We start from the raw sequence: 21,009 nt of genomic DNA, 5'->3' as shown, positions 1-21,009 counted from the left end.
AATCGATCAGTCAATTAACCTGCTACATGGGTGGTATTCTCCAATCCGCATCAAGCCATCTTGGTGACAGTTGTATGTTCACATGTTTTTTACACTAATGCATTCATTTAACTTGAATACTGATAAAGCAAACAAAAATGATGTGGCAATCATTTAAAACGTTACGGCGACAATGTTATTTTGCGATCTAGATACAGGTATTAAAAATTAATTGACGGAAAAAAGCAAACTGCTTGATGGACTATATTTTAAGCATAACATCGTTCAATAAAACACATTAAAATAGTTCTTCTCGTCTTTACAGTAACATTTATATGGAGGCAAACCTTAACGAATGAAAGGACTTCGGACACTTTCTATATGAATTTGCCTATTCCAAGAGTAAAAAATAAACCACTAAGCCATAAATATTTGATTACAAATACCATCAAAATACATATTTAAGATTATTTCTTAAAGTAAAATTTTCAATATTTGTTTCGTAAAACTGTGATATTTTGCTCGAAATAGAATTACATACCCTGTTATATACGTATAAAAGGTATTTTTCTTTATACAACATTGTCCCCCCCCCCCCCCCCCCCCCCCACTAACCTCTGTGCATTAAAACCATATTTGGCCAGCATATGTAGATGTATATTAATTATACACATTTTTGGTGACTATTATGTTGATGCAAGGTGGGGAACAGTACATTTAAACAAAAATATAACTACAGGGTGTTCCCAAATGTAAACTAACCAATACTTTTTATATTCATTTTAAATAATTTGATAGTCACATATTTTTTACATTTGTGTGTAACCCAAATAACATATACATGTTTGCAAAGCGTACACATAGGTATGTTATACATGTATATTAATGAGAGAAGGAAATACTGTGAATTCATTATAATACGTTGGGTTAAATTTTCATCGGCTTATCCTGGTTGTTTCTTGCAGTGGATTGGCAAATGTGTGCTGTAAAATACTAGCAACACACCAGATAATCTTCTGCATGCCCTCCTCGCGACGCGCACGCCACTAGCGGTGAAGAAGTAGTTTGTTTCCTTTTTGTCTTATTTCATTTGTACTATATATATATATTTTTTTTTTACTTCTTTATTTTATCATTTTTTCTGTGCGTTTATATTTATTTCTTTTAGACACATACTAAATGTCACACGCCTTCATTACTTCATGTTCTTCCTTTTGTGAAAACTGAATTGAAGATGGTTCTTTGTGGCGTACTAGGCCTAAACACCTCAGCAAAAAAGCAATATGTGCATAGCATCTGATCCTGACTATCTATCCAACAGAAATAACGCGTGGTATTGATATGCCTGTGATGTATAGGTCAAGAACATTAGCTTCTTGGCAGGTCATATTGGTGACGGTTTCACATTCAGTGTGATGGCATGGAAGTCATGTGTCAAGTCGCTTTCCATGCAGATGACATATACAAATACGGCTAGACGCGAAAACGAACTAAAAGGTCCAGCCGAGTTTCGGGTAGAATCTTTATGCAGCGACCTGCTTCTACTATACCCTACAAATAACACATTTCGAATGTGTTTTGCCCACAGCTTCAGCCTTGATTTGCACAACATTACCTTTAGCAGGGTTGTGGTCAGGCTTATCCAGATTTAACCTTTTCCGATACAGCTTCCTCAGGCAAGCCCCACAAAGAACTGTCATTTCGCAGACATTTTTATTACATGTTTAGCCAAATATTATCTGTGCTACTGGTATTATCCAAAGCGAGAACCCGCCCTACAGCCTTGATAAAATGACTGCTTTTTCTTAGCATTAATGTTATACAGCACACACATATCTGCCATCCCTTATAACAGAGCTATACATGTACATGGGGCCTCCGTGGCCGAGTGGTTAAGGTCGCTGACTTCAAATCACTTGCCCCTCATCGATGTGGGTTCGAGCCTCACTCGGGGCTTTGAATTCTTCATGTGAGGAAGCCATCCAGCTGGCTTACGGAAGGTCGGTGGTTCTACCCGGGTGCCCGCTCGTGATGAAATAATGCACGGAGGGGCACCTGGGGTCTTCCTCCACCATTAAAGCTGGAAAGTCGCCATATGACCTATCATGTGTCGGTGCGACGTTAAATCCAACCAAAAAAAAAAATATATACATGTACATGTACTTAAATAACCAACTGAACCACTGTAATAAAACTGACCGGTCACTTATACATGTATATCTGTAGCATTCCTATTCACACATGTAATGCATCAATAACTCTACATTAAGAACAGTGTACAGACAAGAAAGTAAAGTGAGTTTAAATCAAGTACAGGTTGTTTGCAGAAATATCGTTCTCTTTTATATTTGAAACTTCCGTAAAGTGATGACATTATGTTTTCACGGAAATTTATTATTTTATTTTTTCAGGACAAGATACCCTGGCCTGGATTAAGTGAGAAAAACATCATGCTAGGAACAGAAACAAACCAGTTTCTGCTGTAATAAGTTAACTAACACATTGGTTTATATGTGATTAGAAACGACTTGTGTATTGTTTAAGGTATAGGTCCATGTTTCGGAGAAAAAAGTTCAAACGTCATCAAATCATGGAAAGAAATCATTGTTTTACATGAAAATTTAACAGCGTATAAAACATTTATATCATTCTACAAAACCATTGTCAATTTACTGATATATGTATTGAATTCCGGAAAGGGACTGCATGAAGGGGCCACACTACTAGACAGTTCAGCGCCTTTAAAAACTCGCCATTTTTTAAAAGCTGTTACACGTCTTCGTTTTGATTCATTTGCAACATCGTGCGAGTGTTTAAACTTTACATAAATAGGTAAAACATCGTTTTTGACAATTGTTTACATTTATTTCCATACAAATGACATTCTTATTTAAAGGGGGACAACTCATTAAGAATATTTTAAGTATCCAACTCTGTGGGGCAGAACAGTAAAACATGTATTGGACAGATAAGTTGTGTGCCAAGATACTGTTCATTCGTTAAAAAAATCTGTTGTTTTGTGATATACTGCTAAACCTTAAATACCTAATGAGAATTCTGCATTCAAAATGTAGGCTAGAAGCATATGATAGTGTCCGAAGTCCTTTAAAAATGTAACGTCTAAAATATAGTATTATTCATACTGTACGCACGCTGTTAGATATGTAATAGAATCAGGCCCGTAGGCAGAGGTAAGAAAATAGGGAGGCACTTTCTAGGGATGTCCGGGGGCATGCTTCCCCAAGAAAGTTTTTTAAGCTCACCTGAGCCAAAGGCTCAGAGTGAGATTTTGTGATCGCTCACCTTCCGGTTTCCGTCCGTCCGTCCGTTCGTCGTCCATCCGTCCGTCCACACTTTCCTTTAAACGACATCTCCTCCGTAACCACCAAACCAATTTTGATAAAACTTTACAGAGATGATCCTTAGATGGTCTTCGTTAAGAAAATGTTCAAAGAATTGAATTCCGTACATAACTCATAAAGGAAAAAGTTTGAAAATCTTCTTGTCCAAAACCACAAGGCCTAGGACTTTGATATTTGGTAGCATCATCTAGTGGGTCTCTAGAAAAATTGTTCAGATTATCTCCCTAGGGTCAAATATGGCCTTATCCTGGGGTTCACATTGTTTATATAGACTTATATAGGGAAAAACTTTGAAAATCTTCTTGTCCAAAACCATAAGTCCTTTGATATTTAGTATGTAGCATCAACTAGTTGGCCTCTACAAAATTTATTCAAATTATCCCCCTAGGATATAATACGGCCCCGCCCTGGGGCGTCACATTGTTTCTATAGACTTATATAGGGAAAAACTTTGAAAATATTCTCGTCAAAAACAAAAGGGCCTAGGGCTTTGATATTTGGTATGTAGCATCATATAGTGAACCTCTACCTAAGTTATTCAAATGATTCCCCTAGGAGGAAATATTGCTCCGCCCAGGGTGTCACTTGGTTTATATAGACTTGTATAGAGAAAAAACTTTAAAAATCTTCTTGTCTAAAACCACAAGACCTAGGCTTTTGATATTTGGTTTGTAGCATTGCCTTGTGGTTCTCTACCAAGATTGTTCAAATTATTTCCCTGGGATGAAAAGAGGTCGTCCTGCCCTGGGGTCCCAAGTTTTACATAGACTTATATGGGGAAAAAACGACCATGAATATGACCGACTGACCTACTTTCTTGTTTTTGAAGCTTTAGCAAAGAAATTTGTTCAAGCAAGCAACTTTACTCAGGTGAGCGATATAGGGCCATCATGGCCGTCTTGTTTCGAGGGTGCCATTTAGTGCATTTTCCTGCATTTCAAACATATTTTTGTTATTTTTAAGATATCTATTTTGGAAGAACATAAATGACATTTTAAAGGCATATGGTCATGTTCGCTTGGTTCTTACATCTTCTGTTTAGTAAATGTATGTTCACTTATAAACTTTTTAGCATGATTGACATGAAACGAAAATTTGAAAGAAGCAACATAGTTTATGCATATACAAATACAATACAGATATGTAATTATAAATGTACTTAATACATAATGCCAGTAGTAGGAAGTTCCTGTTACGTCTTGGTGTCCCACAGGGCTGGCGGAGTCTTATCCCTTCACTCTTCCTGCTTTTCATCAATGATCTGGACTACCGAAAGGAGTTTAGGCCGCACTCTACGCTGATGACCTGATATTATGGTGTAAGGAAGAACATGACAAAACAGGCACACACAGGATGCAAGAAGCCATCAACAAGCTTTCAGCTTGGCTGAAGATTGGTGTGTCTCGATCAATGCAAAGAAATCGTCCACTACACTATTCTCCCTGTCGTCAAAGCAGAGGGCGGGAAAAATCAAGATGGGAAATACTTCGCTGACTGTAGCAGACGAGGCACAATACCTTGGAGTGAGTTCTGAGAGACCTTTGACAAACGGCTAACCTGGAAACCCCACATTGGTCAAGCAGAAGGAAGGCATGTAGGAAGCTGACCATGATGAATAAACTTGCTGGAACAACGTGGGGAGCAAATGAGCAAATACTGAAGACAGTATTTTAGGGAACGGTGAGACCTTATTTAGAGTATAGCTCAACTGCCTTGTCCATTACTTCTATACCTAACCAACAGGTTCTAGACAAGGTTCAAAACCAAGCATTGCGGATCATGACAGGTGCAACAAAGTTTATACCAATCTCCTTCATGGAGAAGCTAATAAGTACATCCGTCACAGGACAAGAGACATGCAAAGGTCCTGCTTCAAGCAGAGAAGTTCAGGTCTTTTCAAGGCCATCACATGAAGCCAATGTTGAAGGCTACACCAAAAATCGGCTCAAACGTAGCAGCTTCGTTCACGAGGCAAAGAAACTCAGTCGAGAGTTTTAAACTGAGCTACACATACCAACGACTCTCCTAGGTAATGAAGACATTATAAACCCACAAACGAATGACCTGTTCTCAGCGACTGTGAGACTTGCTGTTCCTTTTCTTGACCGAGGGAAGCAAGAGGATGAAGGCATTCGGAAGAGCCTCACACTTGCTATGATCAATGAAGACTATCCTCCGATAAAACATGGACTCATGTCTACACAGATGGAGTAGTCACATGCGCCATCAAAGATGGAGAAGCAGGAGTTTTTATTCAACCCATCTGGCAAGAGAGAAACACTACATGCAGCCACAGGAAAACACTGCAGCAATAACCAGGATGAGAGTAAAGCATTTATGAAGACTGTCTCAATGGTTGAAAACTCGGCAGAAGAAAGCTGCTCAGTCGTCTTTCTCACAGATGCACTGTCTGTCATGGAAGCTCTGATCAACAATAAAGCTCCGCAGCTAGCCAGGAAAATAGAGAGCCTGACTATAACCTGCAAAGTAGCACTTTAGTGGATTCCATCCCATTGTGGACTTGCAGGCAATGAAGAGGCAGACCATCTGGCTAGGCTAGGAGCTCAGTCAGAACAACCAACAACACCTGTGAGCTATAAAGAGAAAGTCACCATCATTAAGGCACTAACGAGACCAAGAATTGAGGAAGATGCTTTTCATCTCCTTGATCGGTCTGAACAAGTGATGCTGGTCCGGCATCGCTCAGTGCACAACAAGCTCAATGCTCACGTGTTCAAGAAATACAGACTGGCACCATCACCAACTTGTCCATGCGTAGAGGAAGATCACACTATGGAGTATATACTTCAGATATGTAAAAAGCATGGCCAGGAGCGAGCTGCAACTTGGCCGATAGATACGGTAACCTCAATCCGTCAGAATCTATATGGAGGCATTGAGGATCTGCGGAAAATCACAAGTTTCATCGAGGCTACTGGTCAAACAGTATTGTCGTGAACGAAGAAAAAGAAAGAAAAATTTGACCTGGCCGGATGAATTTAACCTCTGGCTGATACAAATAATGGTAATCTTAAAAAGCGAGCAAAATAGGTGGAGCTACAGTGGTTCCAGTATAAGTTAGATGGCAAGTAAATAAAATATCAGGTTGCCGAATATACAACATATCCTGCACAATAATGCAGTGGACCGCCGCGAAACCCCGCCCCGCCAGATCGTTTAAAATGCACTATAATAAGCCTTAATCAAACGCTATGCCCTGAGTTGAATCCCTTTACTTTCAAATTCAAGGCTTTTTAACTTCAACGCAATGTCATTAAGGCGGGTTTGCAATGCGACTTATATGACAAGGTATAATGCAAGTAGTATTAAGAATACTTTACCTAGATATAGTTTTACGTACTGTATCAGTTTACGTATCAGATACTTTTTTAAATAACTTACTTAAATTTTCACCTTAACTAAAGGAAAGATATCAGGCAGATGAGTTCCTTTTATCTTATGTTATCTGTTTTTCAGAATGCAATAGAAGCGATGTTGCCGTTGATAGAATTGTACCATAAATAATTATTTGCATAAAGGTTAATTCTTTTTATGTCCTATTGTTTCCCCAAAGGTTACTGAAGTATCACTCTGTATAGAAAACTCAACAACAGATATTGAATTGAATAAAGGGTATTTATTATTGAAATACCATAAAAGTAAAAGAGATTAAACATCAGTGATAGTTTTCTATATCCGGGCGACCAGAAACCAAATGTTCAAGAAAATTATAGAAAGAGGTGGTTGGGGAGGTGGAGGTCTAAACGAAAATGAATCACCTCTAACAGATTCCGCAACTAAATAAAGACTGACTACTCAGCTAGCGATTGGTTCATATAACCATGTGACATAAAGGAATGGATCTCATGGGCTCCTTTTTACGATACGCTTAACATAAACCCCTTCGTTGATCCATGAGTCATGGTTAAAACATACATGCAGAACAGAATAAGAAACAAGTACATAAAACATTTTATACATATATAAAATATATTTATGTCCTATTGTTTCCCCAAAGGTTACTGAAGTATCACTCTGTATAGAAAACTCAACAACAGATATTGAATTGAATAAAGGGTATTTATTACTAAAATACCATAAAAGTAAAAGAGATTAAACATCAGTGATAATTTTCTATATCCGGGCGACCAGAAACCGCCAAACAGCGCCCAGGATAAACGAAAGAAATCTATGGGGAAACATTACATGACGTTAACTATATACACCACATAACCTGAAGTTTCATGAATGAAAAAACAGAAAATTAACCATCAATGCGAGTAATATGTATGCTGCTATTACGTTATTGCTTAAAACATTTGGTAGAATTTATCTAACCTAAATCAGTCATACAATCCTAGTTAAATTCAAGGATGGAACAAATAGGTAAACCAAACGCTAGCATATTGTTTCAAAAAATAAAATAAAATAAAAATAATGAAATTAAACCAAAACCAAAACATATCAGATGTAATATCTATGTACATATGTAAATTACTATTAACCAAAATGTAAAATGGGACTAGAATGCAATACTAGAATGGCACATTAATACTGATAAGAGTAATAACAAACAGTGAACACCACTTTAAACCTAATAAGCAGATGCGGGGGTTATCTGGCCGGCACAACCGGAACAGAAACCATCAACCTTGCACAAGAAATCAATTGATAACATATACATATGATATACATATAGATGGTGAATGTTAGTACAGCTGGTTCAACCAGACTGGCACCCAAAACAATTACCAATTTCAACATGTAATAACCATATAATAATAGCCAAATGGTGGCTGTTAACCAGCTGGCTCAACCAGACTGGCACCCAAAAAGCTTACAGATTTCAACAAAATAGCCACCTACTAATAGCAACATGGCGGCTGTTACAGCTGGCTTATCCAGACTGGCACCCGAAATGCTTACAGATTATAACACATTAAAAACCTAGTAATAGCAACATGGTGGATGCTAACCAGCTGGCTCAACCAGACTGTCACCCGAAATGTTTATACATTACACTATAATAATAATAATAAATGTAAGACAAGCATGTAATACTGTAATTGTCATTTTCAGTCGTCCGACTGCACAAAACTAACACAAGAATGTAAAATAAATGATTCACGAGATCAAAGTTATATATCTGTCCAAGTCCGCAAATATAACAAAACTTGCTGGCTCCACCAGACAAGAATACTGTCACATGCCATGCTGGCTCCAACAGACATGACAATCAGTACCTCTAAAACTGGCAAAATGTTTCCGAGGTATTTATTTTAAATAAAGCTATTTCTATTTTTAATTAGTACCATGAATTTGGTAAACCAAAGAGGGGAGATATATCCCTCTACCAAACCCCCATACTCCTATGTTAATGAATTTGAAGGCCGAATATATTTCTGATAAGCATTTGACTTCCATCTGCCTAATAACCTGATCCTAGAATCAGACAGATTACAGTCATACGCATGCGTTGCGCCCCCTATACGAAATGAATGAGGTGTATATAATGCTGAATCTAACCTACATTTCCGAATACATTCACGTAAAATAGATCTAAAAAAATTGTCAGTGACTGGACGGCCACATGGAAACTTAAATAACGTTCCTGTGGTGTGATTGCAACTGTTGATGTATTTATGCAATAATCGCACCGGACATGTGTTCTTATTTTTGTGACGTTTAACTGATACTGTAGCTGACACCCCTTGGGAATGTTTGAAGCTGACCAAGACTAAAGACGCCTTCATAGGTTTGTGATTGATATACTGGAAACTGACATTCTTCAACAAAATTGTATTGCGGTCCCCCGATAGTGTGACAGTAATTTCCCCTATACGTAACAAAGCAAAGAAAGCTACTACGAACATGGTCTGGCACAGTAAACGTAATTCGGGGTCGACCATAACCTGGGGCAAAACTTGAACCAACTGCCGTAAGATGTCATAAGAAATTGGTAACCTTTTATCTGTATTTTGAATTTTACGCAGACCAAATAAGATTTTTTTAATCACGAATGCTTTTGTAGGATCTTTCCTATCACAAATATTGTGAACATAGGCTAATGCTGAGACCATGGATGTGATAGACGAACCCTTGAATTGCCTGTCATGACAATAAGCAATAAATTGACATATTCGGGTTGTTGATATCTGTCGGATAATATGTGTTGTGAAAGCGGTTATAGTGCCGTAAAGCATTCTTATAACTATTAGCTGTTGCAGGTGCTATAGAGGCATCCAGCAGCTTGTGGACAGAACGGTTCAAATTTCTAACAGATGCTCCGGGACTACTGATGGCATGTCGTCCATTGCTGTGGATAAAGCCCGGAACTTGTCTATCTGTAAACGGGAAAGTAAGTCAGGTAAAGTATTGGCCTTACCCGGTATGTGAGCGGCTCTCACAAGGATATTGTTTTTCATGCATGCTAAAACCAGGCGTCTGACTAGAACCATAATGTATTTATCCTTACTAGATTGCTTATTAATTATGTATACCACAGCTTCATTGTCTGAATGAAGAATAATGCATTTATTCATCAGTTGCGGACCCCAGATTTCCAAAGAAAGAACAATTGGAAACAATTCCTTAAATGTGATCTGGTGATGTACCAGATGGGAAGGCCAGCTTCCAAAAAAACCAGTGTGAGCTATAAATAGCCCCATAACCTAAAGCCCCTGCTGTATCTGTAAACAGGTGTAATGTTTTGTCTGTCACCCACTTAAAATCCAACAAAAGTTTTTTACCATTGAAATGTGAAATGAAGAGAAGCCAGGCCTGAATGTCCCGCCTACTCTCTGCTGTCAGTGAGATGCGATGATGAGGTTTTTTAACATTTTTAGTAAGATCGGACAATCTGCGCATAAAAGACCGCCCTGGCAAGACAACACTACAACAAAAATTAAGTAAACCAAGTAGGGATTGCAATTCCACTAGTTTGACCTTCCTACGCCTTGTTTACTGTTGCAGGAGTGTGCGTAGTTTGTACAGTTTATCATTAGGTAATCTGGATTCCATCTCAACCGAATCTAGCTCTAAACCCATGAAAGTCATGACCTGGGCAGGATACTCCGTTTTCTCGGCTTTAATTGGAATACCCACCTCATCGCAAAATTGTAAGAAAGTTGAAAGAGCCTTTTGACAATCGTCATATGACTCAGCTAAGAGCAGAAAATCATCCAAGATATGAACCATGTGTGGAATCTGCAGTTTAACCTGTGCGATCCATTGAATCGCTGAACTAAAAGTTTCAAAAATGGCACATGAAGATGAGCTACCCATAACCAGGCATACATTGTAATAAAATGCACCCCCGAACTGGAAACCTAACAATTCATGGTCCTCTGGACGAATAGGAATGATTCTGAAAGCATTTGCAATATCGGTTTTGGCTATGTAACAACCTTGGCCCAGTTGACGGACCCGTAATGCTGCATCATCGAATGACATGTACTTGACCGTAGCTAATTCTGGTCGAATGAAGTCATTGAAGGAGTTACCTTTTGGATGACTTAGGTTTTGAATAAATCGATATTGACCAGGAGTTTTCTTTTTGACCAAACCTATTGGACTTAACTGCAAATTGGTAAAAGGTTTTACTTTGAAAGGACCTTGGATGCGCGACAATGCTAACTCCGATTCAATATGTTGTTGTATAACTGAAGGGAAATCGTAGCAAGATTTTAGATTTCTGCATTCCACAGGACGTCTAGGACCCATGTAACCAATATCAAATCCCTGTGAAAAACCTTTAACCAAATACTCATAGTGCTGGTGACCAAGCAAGTGAAACTGTAATTTCTCGATTTTAACTGGTGTAACCACTTTATTTTTTGTTTGGCCTAAAAGGGGGAGGGGCTGACTTTGCATTGACCGTTGGTCCTGCTGCTGCGGCCTGCTCTTTACTGCTGAAAGAACATGCGTCGGCATGGTGTTGACCCCTGCAGTACCCACAGATGTGAGGATGCCGGCATCCTGCGAAATTGCAGTTGTCCCCTCTACTATTGAACACCCAGCATGTTTTTTTTCGAGAAATTTGTTGGGGAAAACCCGTTGCCTAAATTTATTTCTGTGTTGTGAGTTGCCGGGTCCCCCCTGTGGGTAATTCCGAAATGAACGAAAAGACTGAGAACCTTGGCAAGAGGCCATTAACCAGAATTCTGTATGTAACCTATCCCAAGGAAACCCCTCCTGTTCCCTCAACAATCGGAACTGCATGTCATACTGCTGCCATGCCAAGCCCGAATGCCTGCGTGCGAGATCCCTAACAATCTCTGCATATTTTATCAAAGCAGGAGTCTCCTCGGGATATCTAACTGAATATATTGCGCAAAACCGCAAAAAGGCTGTGGTCCACATTTCGATCGAAGTGATTTTTCTAGATTTTTGCTGTGGAACAAAACTAAAATGACTAAAATGATCAACCTGAAGGGTAAATTTGTTGTTTTGATTGAAATATGAATCTTGTAATGGTAATAAGACTGCCAGATCTATGTACTTATTTGCCCAAATACTTTTCTGAATTTTACGCGGAATCTGAGACTGAATAGTTGTTGAAATCGGTTCAACCAATAGAGGCCTATTACCTCCAGAAACAATGTCCCTGACATGGTGGTTAATGGCTTCCCCTACAGACTGCCCAACTTCCTCCTCTGACCCGTCGGAATATTCTGAATCCTCAGTTCCCTCATCACTGTATGGAGGTACATATGGATCAAAGTCATTTTGTTGAGCCTCCACTAGGTTTATCTGTTGATGCGGAACATTCTGATGCTCTGGCATACCTAAATGTATCGGACCAGAGTCATTTGACTTGTGAGTCACCTGATTATTTGTGGTACTAGCACTTCTTGTCTTTTTGATCCGTTTGTTTTTTATTGACTGATCTATTGTAACCTGAGGAACAATTGAATCATGTTGCGTTTCCTTATGCTTATTATATTGAGCTCGAGCATTTTTGTGTCCCCTGCGTGTGTTAACTGTATGTGTGGTAACTGTCCCCACAGACAGCCGAAAGTGGAACGTTTCTCTCAGACATATTCAGTATGAGCTCAACTGCTACCATAATATCTATATACCCGGACAGGCAGCACCATCAGAAATACTGTCGAATAGTTTTGGAAAAACTTCAAAACTCTCAAACAGTAAATTGTGACATTACATGAACAATTGCATTACCGAGTAAGAAAAGCCAACAGGCAATGCCGAATAGTGTGGTAACACTCTCAAGCATGAAATTTGTGTGAACAATTGCACTAGAACCCTATGAGAAAAGCTAACAGACATAAACCTTTATATAGCGTATATGCATGCCGAATAGTGTAACTACACTCTCAAGCACTTATACTCATGGGTTTATAAGTATAATGATTTATAAATAAGACAAATCCACCGCCAACACCATAAATGGAAACTGCCGAATAGTAAATACTCTCAAGCAGTGCACCCTAAATATAGCCATATAGATAGCCATGAAAGTTAATTGGTATTATCTGTGAAAGTTACACTAATAATTCATGGTATGTATGCCACTATATGTAGGTACGATTAAATGTGTAATCTCTACTGTACATTGTAAAAGGATAAATATAGGTGCCATGAATGATGAAAATATACGTATCTTAACAGCCTAGTTGGCTAGCCTTCAACTCCGCAACCACCGCAGCTCGGATGTTGTTGTATAGCTTTTGTTGACCTCTGTACGAAAGATGGACCCCGTCGCTACTTAAAACCTCTGCTACAGCCTCGTCCGACCAGAAACCTTTGGGGACCCAGTAACGCACTCGCTGGTGGGCACAATCCTTAATCTTTGATTCAAGAAGCGCATTTGTTTCGTAAACTCTGTCGTTGAACCAAGGAATGTCCACCGCATGACGATTATGTTGACTGTTCAGCTTTCTGAATAATATGGGGAAAACGATGACAGACCGTACCTGCTCAATAAACAACAAAGTGTCCACTAAATCCATAATTGCCGTACTAACCGAATTTGGGGACTTGTCTATTGATGAAAGATCATTTGTGCCGATGATGAGAATGACCAAATCTGGCTTGAAATCTCGAACCACGTCCAAATTTTGTTTCAATGTATGTACGTGTCCTCCTCCGAAACCAGAATACTGCACTAAAGGATTCGAACGTAATTTCAAATTTGACGGAAAATCTTCTTGATTAATAACAAAATCCTTTAAACGTTTCACAAAAGAATGTCCAAACAATTGAATTTTTAATGTACGGTCCGCCATTTTGACACCTCTGGCTAAACACGTGATCACTCCAGTAGATCTAAATATAGCCGCCGGAATGTTGTTGATTGACCTACATTTCGCTCTCCCTGATCCCTTGTCACTTGTGATCCGATTAGCGTACACAAAGAAAGTTATCCAAGCTCCGGTGGTCGCGACTTAAAACAGGCGTAAATTGTATTTAAAAGTTAAGTCAATACATGAAAGCTTCATCACTATTAAATTATCTGCAGAAAACTGCCTTTAACCCAATTTAAAAACACTTTTTCTAAACGAAAATGAATCACCTCTAACAGATTCCGCAACTAAATAAAGACTGACTACTCAGCTAGCGATTGGTTCATATAACCATGTGACATAAAGGAATGGATCTCATTGGCTCCTTTTTACGATACGCTTAACATAAACCCCTTCGTTGATCCATGAGTCATGGTTAAAACATATATGCAGAACAGAATAAGAAACAAGTACATAAAACATTTTATACATATATAAAATATTTTTATAAAATTACAGTACGCAATTTAAGCCGTCCGACTTTACTACTGATACTAATTTCTTTGTGCAATTTATCATTATGTAGACTGTAGGTTAGGTCCTTTGAAGTTTTATTTTGTATTCTTTTGTTTCATGAAGACCATACTGCGCAGTTATTTAGACTTCAAACCGATTTTTATGGAAGGTAATGTATTTGCGTTGTTTCGTTTACGGGATCAAAACCCGTATCGCAAGTTTTGCAAAGAAGCATCTCGAGTAAATACGGTATCTGACAATAGATCTACAACATAGAACAATTAGAATTGATAATGTAGATAAACTTTGGTTAAAGTTTTGCGTGCAATTAACAGCTCTCAACGAGTATCTCAGTATCAATTATATATATCCACTTAAAACTTCACACAAAGCTTCGCGGTAATCAAACCGCACTTTCTATGTTGATTATTATCTATGGAAGACAGATACAAAACCCCATTGAGACTAAACTGCTTTGATTTTTGTTCTTTCGGCGTCTTGTTACGTATTTGTTCATCCGAAATGACAGGGCTGCAAACTTAGCTAAGATGTAAAAACATACCATGTAAAATTCTTTTCAGTTTTTGCCGTGTCTTGTGAAATATTTGAAATAGAAACCAGAAAAGTTTCTGTAAAATATATTGACAAATTATAAAATATAATCAGTACATTTATAGAACAACAAAATCCCTTATTATCTCAGAGTAAAGTTTTATTAAATATTGAAATTGGAAGACTACATATATATGGAAAACATAATATTTGTGAAAATATTAACATTAACATTAAAGCATGTTACAAACATATTGAGTTACAAAATATTATTTTCAGATCCACAAACTGAAAAGCATTTGAGAATAGTATTTGCAATCGTATGCATAGATTTTTTCTCAGGTTTTCCTTCCTCGCAAACTCAAAACAGTTCACAACATTATTGTATTAAAGAATTACATAACTGCTATACAGTAGCATTAAGTCTTGGCTAGACTAAAGATTCTGGTTCAGTACAGAAATAACACTGGACATCGGAAATGTGTTAATATACTGCAAATGAATAATGAAATAGAATATACAGCAGCATTTTAACGATTTTTTAATCCTGATATATAGCAGAAGAAGATTGTCTCTTTAAAACAAATCTTAATTTTTCTAGTAAAACTTCATTAATAGCTTAGTTCCAATTTTTCCTAAAATTTGAAAAATTTAGACAAACCGGACAAAAGTACCAAATTTTGCACAGAGGTGGTTTGGACCAGTACAAGACTTTTGGCTGTAAGGGCCAAGGTCACAGCTCTTTGGAATTCTATTTTTAGAACATTCAAAATGGTCTAAATTTAAACAAATAGCTATTTTAGTAAAAGTTAGTTTTTATCTTATTCTTGATACATATTATGTGTAAATTGATTCATACCTACTTTTAGGGTCAAGTGATGCATTTGCATGAAGTGATGTCAATATTCATGTCCGTGTGTCTGTAAATCCGTCTGTCTGTACGTCATAAATGCTTTTATAAACAGTATACTTGTGGGTATAACTATTAGATGAGCCCCGTAATATGCAGCTTGACATTAATTGTGTATTGGTGCAGTGGAAAACAATATGGTTGACTAACTTTTGGGTGAAGCATGTTATTATTTGTTCCGTCCCGTCCGTCTGTCCGTCCATCCGTCGCAAAAGTTATATATCTCAGAACAGCTGTTTTGGCTAATTCTGAGATTTTTGACATTATTCATTCTTTAAATTGTTAAATGCCTATTGCTATTTGTAATATTCAAGCGACTGTTCCTGAAATATCCTGTTAAAATACAAAAAAAAATAAATGTAAAAAAACCTATTTGTTTTAACTGCTTAAAGCGCCATAATGGCTTTGTTTTTATGTGACTGACGCATGTGCTGTTATAAACATAAAATATAATAAAAACTTAAATCTTATTTTTGATACTTTATTAATAACATATTTTTCAAAGACATTTAAAGTACGGTTCATAAAGTAGAAAGTATTACTGAGTCCGTTCTTTTTTATTTCCTCCCTTTTATGTCAAAGGTAAGTACATGTGCAGTACTGAAAGAAGTGCTTTTCCAACCATGTGATTATGCATATTCTCTTTTAGAGAGTTGCTGTATCGGGTTTTAACATGATTGAATTTTTAGAAAGTGAAGTTCATCAAAACAGACGTGACAAAATATCCTATTGAAAAGTACTTTAGGCATGTTGAACAACTGCTAAAGATGGTTGAGGGGAACATTTTCTTAATCTCTATTCAAAATCATGTTTGATACCTATTTCTTAATGTCTTGTATAGAAAAGCACCATTTGCTACATGTACCTATGTTATCTAAAACAACTTTGTTATCTTATGGCAAAGTTTTTAACGGTGAGATTGCCATTCTTATCTTTTATCTACGTGTCAACGGGGCTGTTGCACTCTAGGGTTTATTTCAAAGTTATAGACTTAGGTAAAGTGTAAGGTCATTTCTTAGCATTAACAACTGCAAATTGCTTTATTAATCAATGTAATTATGATAATTGTATAACAGCTTATGCTTTTTACATGTTGAGAAAGAATGCTATGCCTTTTAAAGAATTATGCATAGATCAATCATTAAGTATATCTGAAATAAATTAATCAATTGCCCGAACAATGCCATTATAAGCCAGTGTGATGAAAACATACTAAATTAACATTGAAGATAAAGGGAAAATAGTTTATCCCATTTCTTTTATTGCTGTTGTAAATAGTGTATGCTGTTTTCAATCTATTAAGACATGTTGTCGTCGTTTAAGAAGGAATTGATGTCATTGATCAGTATTAGTAATGCTCACACAGTCATTATTACAAGTTTATGCAGCCCGCCCGCTTAGCTCATTAGGTAGCGCGTTGGTCTACGGATCGCGGGGTCGTGAGTTCGATCCTCGGGCGAGGCGTATGTTCTCCGTGACTATTTGATAAACGACATTGTGTCTGCAATCATTAGTCCTCCACCTCTGATTCATGTGGGGAAGTTGACAGTTACTTGCGGAGAACAGGTTTGTACTGGTACAGCATCCAGGAACACTCGTTAGGTTAACTGTCCGCCGTTACATGACTGAAATACTGTTGAAAAACGGCGTTAAACCCCCCCCCCCCCCCAAAAAAAAACAAACAAACAAACAAGTTTATGCATAACAAGTTGAACAGAGTTGTCATAAGTAGCATAATCATATGGGAGCTTTTAGTGATAAATGTTTGAGAATAAGCAATCTATATCTCCTATAGGCTTTTTATCATCATACAGACGAGAATGTCTACGTAAAAATAGCAAGCTTTTTAAAGTCACAGAAAACTGATACTTCTGAATTATTTTTGAACTTTGACATCGCTAGAACCATTTTGTGCATATATGTAAGACAGTATTAGTAATGCTCACGCAGTTCTTATATTAGGCCACACCAAATTGATAAGTTGTTCATCGGATTTTTTTTCTGAAAAATTTGAGGCGGCGAGCGAAAAAATAATTTAAATATTTATTTTGGTTTTTGAGAAATTCAGGAGCGAGCGAAGAGCGAAGAAATATTTTGTCTTCATTTGGCTCTCGACTGACTAATAAAAACCTTAAAATAGAATGTATAGCCCTTTTAAATTAAAAAGTAAGTCCCCAGGGATTGAGAAAATCAAAGCCGCAGACGCACAACAAAGCGAACTCGTGAAAAAAGGTAATAACATTGTCATACAGTACACTGTAATCAAATATCGAATCGAATATTTACTGCTATGAAAATGCAGCATTCTTAGCTGACTTTACAAAGTTTTTGATACATCAAATACCTATGTGAGTGTTGCTAGATCTATTAAGGCTTCTGATTTGAAACTTAGAACAGTTATTTACTGTCAAAGTCTACACCAGGAGAAACAATACTCTTAGATCTGAATCTAGACAGAGTTATGTCCCTTTTTAACATAGAATATTATATAATGACCAATAGCTCTGTACTTTAATAGCTTCTGACTATTATGCCCCTTTACTGGCAAAGCTCTGATTTAAAAAAGTCGAGCATGATGTCTTATGTACAGCTCTTTTTCTAACTTTCATAACATATTAAATTTGTTGAAACAAAGTCTCAATTAAAGTCTGAAATGGAGATTAACGTGCATTAACATTAGTCTACTAAATGATTGGAAAATTTGAAAATCAAAACTGTCCTGAAAACAACTCGTAATGTAAATTCCTTACCCCACCAACTTTCGTATACAAATGCTGATCATTTGGACAGGAAAAAACAGAAAACAGATAAGTGACATGCATCAATAAGTATTTACCCTTACCAAAATAATGTAGATTGATGTTATCAAACAAATTAGCATGTTTTTCTTCATCCAGTTTTCAATGAAATAAATCGATTTTTGTAGTATGATTTGAAGAAAATGGCGTAACTGCATAAAGGGTAAATAACTTTAATGCAACTAAATATAAGTATTATGATTTATTATAGACGATGTGTGCGTAGTATGTATTTATTTTGATTTAAATCCACTTGAGAACAATCTGGAACTGTAAGTATAAGCATTTATACACTTTTACGTCCGTAAAAAGTAGCGCAACAAAAAAATTTTGGATTGATTTTTTTCAATGGGGCGAGCGCAAGCCAAAAACAAAAAAATAAATGTTTTTTTTTTGTGTTTCTGCAAATATACGAGCGGCAAATCCGATGAACAACTTTTTAATTTGGTGCGGCCTTACAATATTACTACAAGTTTATGCATAACAAGTTCAAAGGAGTTGTCATAAATAGCATGATTATGTGGGAGTTTTTAGTGATAAATGTCAGCATTCTAAATCTATCTCCTTTTGGCTTTTAATCACTTTGCAGAAGAGAATGTCTATATAAAAGAAGAGGCTTTTTAAAATAAAAATAAATAAGAATGATCTCATTATGTTCACAAAATGCATGTGCATACATCTATTCCACCTCTTGTCTATATGAATAACTATAGCTTTTTAGTTTATACTAATTTATTTTTAAGCTCAATTGTGATGAAAACTAGAAGCTTATCTGAACCACACGCGAGTCCATGTCCTGTAAAATCGAGTACTGGTGTCATTTGAGAAGGCTTGGTCATGGTTCAAGTGGGTATCAAACCCCGGGTTGAGCGGCCGACACCTTAAGTTCTAAACAACCGCTTCCCTTACCTATAGTTTCTTGACGAGTGACTTATCCCAACAAAAATGTTCCAGATATGTGACCAGGATAAACATGAATAGTATCACACCAGAAGACGTTGGTTTGATGATTTGAACAGGGAAAATGTCCTGTGTGGTAAAAGCTTTCAATTGCAAGTAATTTTAAAATTGTTTTGAAGTAACTATTTGTTCATGCAAAAGATGAAGTAAGGGTGCATATAAAGCATGTAAACAATTCTAAATGATAAATTATAACAAGAAACCAGTAAATAAAGACATAATCATTATATAAACACTTTAACTTTCCATTACAATAAAGCTTTTCAAGATACATGTATATAATTATGACCATATTGATACTTAGCTATATTAAAATAAAACTATTTTAATACAGATATTTTATATAAATATATGTTATATGTGTTCTATTATTGAAATTACAAAGCATATCACAAAGCTTATTTAGTCGCCATATGACCTAGAGTTGTGTAAATGCAATGCTAAAACTACCAAAAACAAAAGAACAAAGCTTATTATATGATACATGTATATGATGCAAAAGAAACATAAATGAAAATGAACCATATCTCCCAATATAGCTTTATTTCAATAGAAAGATGAATGGAATCGCCATCTGCATGTTATCTGAGGGCTAACATTTGTACCAAATTATTAGCGGACATGAAATGCTGCCTTTATATCATTTGATCTACAATGTACAACAGTAATATAAAACTGATGTTGCGTTTCACATGTGGTCTCATTATGACTAGAAATACAGAGCGGACACGATTTTGCGACAGACAGACGAGCGGACGGACGGACGGAAGAACGAGCGAAACAAAAAGGAACATATGTTCTACAACACTTTAGTCGTTACACATATTTACCACCTCTAGATCAATGGAAATCAAGCACATTACAGGGCTTATGATGTATGTACGTAAAAGCGTATGATTTTTAAAAAGAAGACATTTTAACGTACGTACGGACTAATGTACAGACAGACCGTTATCTGGCATGACCTTACTTTATGCAAATGCATCACTTGACCCTAAGAGTAGGCATGGATCAGTTTCCACATAAATATTTATCGATAATACGATAAAGACTAACTTTTACTAAATAAGCTATTTGTTTTAATGGCGGCCATTTTGAATGTTCTAAAAGTAGAATTCCAAAGAGCTGTGACTTTGGCCCTTACAGTCAAAAGTTATACATGTATATTGTCCCAAGCTACCGTTGTACAGAATTTGGTACTTTTCTCCCGCCTGTCTAGATCTTTCGAAATTGGCACTCTACTATAACTATTAAAAAAAGCAAACAAATGTCCAATATGAAAAGTCACATTAAATGCACACAGGCGCAAATGCAGCGCTCAATAAAGAAATATTGGTAAGTGTAACATCATACCATTACAGGAGAACTTAGCACATTCACACAATTACACAGTCTAATCCAGTTATTATGAAGAATAAACAAACAGACTTAAACATACATAAAGAAGTAACACCGCTACCCTGGAACAGTTGTTGGCAAAAGTTTATTCGCGATAAACCTCACTCTTTAACCACAATCAAATTCCTTAAGTGTAAATGAATCCCTTATACACAGAACAGTAACCACAGGAACACATTGTCGAAACCAAAGTATACGTTTGTACAGATACATAAATCAAAACATCAGTACGGGCACGACAAAACAGGACAGGGGTCAAACAACAAATCAACTTTTTTAAAACTGTGAAA

General features: G+C 36.7%; 1 protein-coding gene across 1 annotated transcript; it reads right to left on the bottom strand.

The window, feature by feature from the left end:
• Nucleotides 1-8,387: 8,387 nt before the first annotated feature.
• On the bottom strand, nucleotides 8,388-12,332 carry LOC128554212 (uncharacterized). Its single transcript, XM_053535459.1, has 2 exons — nucleotides 11,930-12,332; nucleotides 8,388-9,685 (listed from the first exon to the last, which is right to left on the bottom strand). The coding sequence occupies exons 1-2, from the start codon at nucleotides 12,123-12,125 to the stop codon at nucleotides 9,453-9,455; spliced, it is 429 nt and encodes a 142-aa protein (XP_053391434.1). The 5' UTR covers nucleotides 12,126-12,332; the 3' UTR covers nucleotides 8,388-9,452.
• Between the last annotated feature and the right edge of the window lie 8,677 nt (nucleotides 12,333-21,009).

Source organism: Mercenaria mercenaria, unplaced genomic scaffold, assembly GCF_021730395.1.
Source record: "Mercenaria mercenaria strain notata unplaced genomic scaffold, MADL_Memer_1 contig_4837, whole genome shotgun sequence".
NCBI classification, from domain to species: domain Eukaryota; kingdom Metazoa; phylum Mollusca; class Bivalvia; order Venerida; family Veneridae; genus Mercenaria; species Mercenaria mercenaria.
The sequence above is the reverse complement of the archived record's forward strand: the minus strand, read 5'-3'. Positions and strand labels throughout refer to the sequence as shown.

What these genes read in the sequence shown, in the direction of transcription:
- LOC128554212 (XM_053535459.1), bottom strand. Translation starts at nt 12,125, where the DNA reads ATGCCAGAGCATCAGAATGTTCCGCATCAACAGATAAACCTAGTGGAG. An exon ending in CAGGGACATTGTTTCTGGAG is followed by an intron (nt 9,686 to 11,929) that starts GTAATAGGCCTC and finishes TCCCGTTTACAG; the next exon opens with ATAGACAAGTTCCGGGCTTT.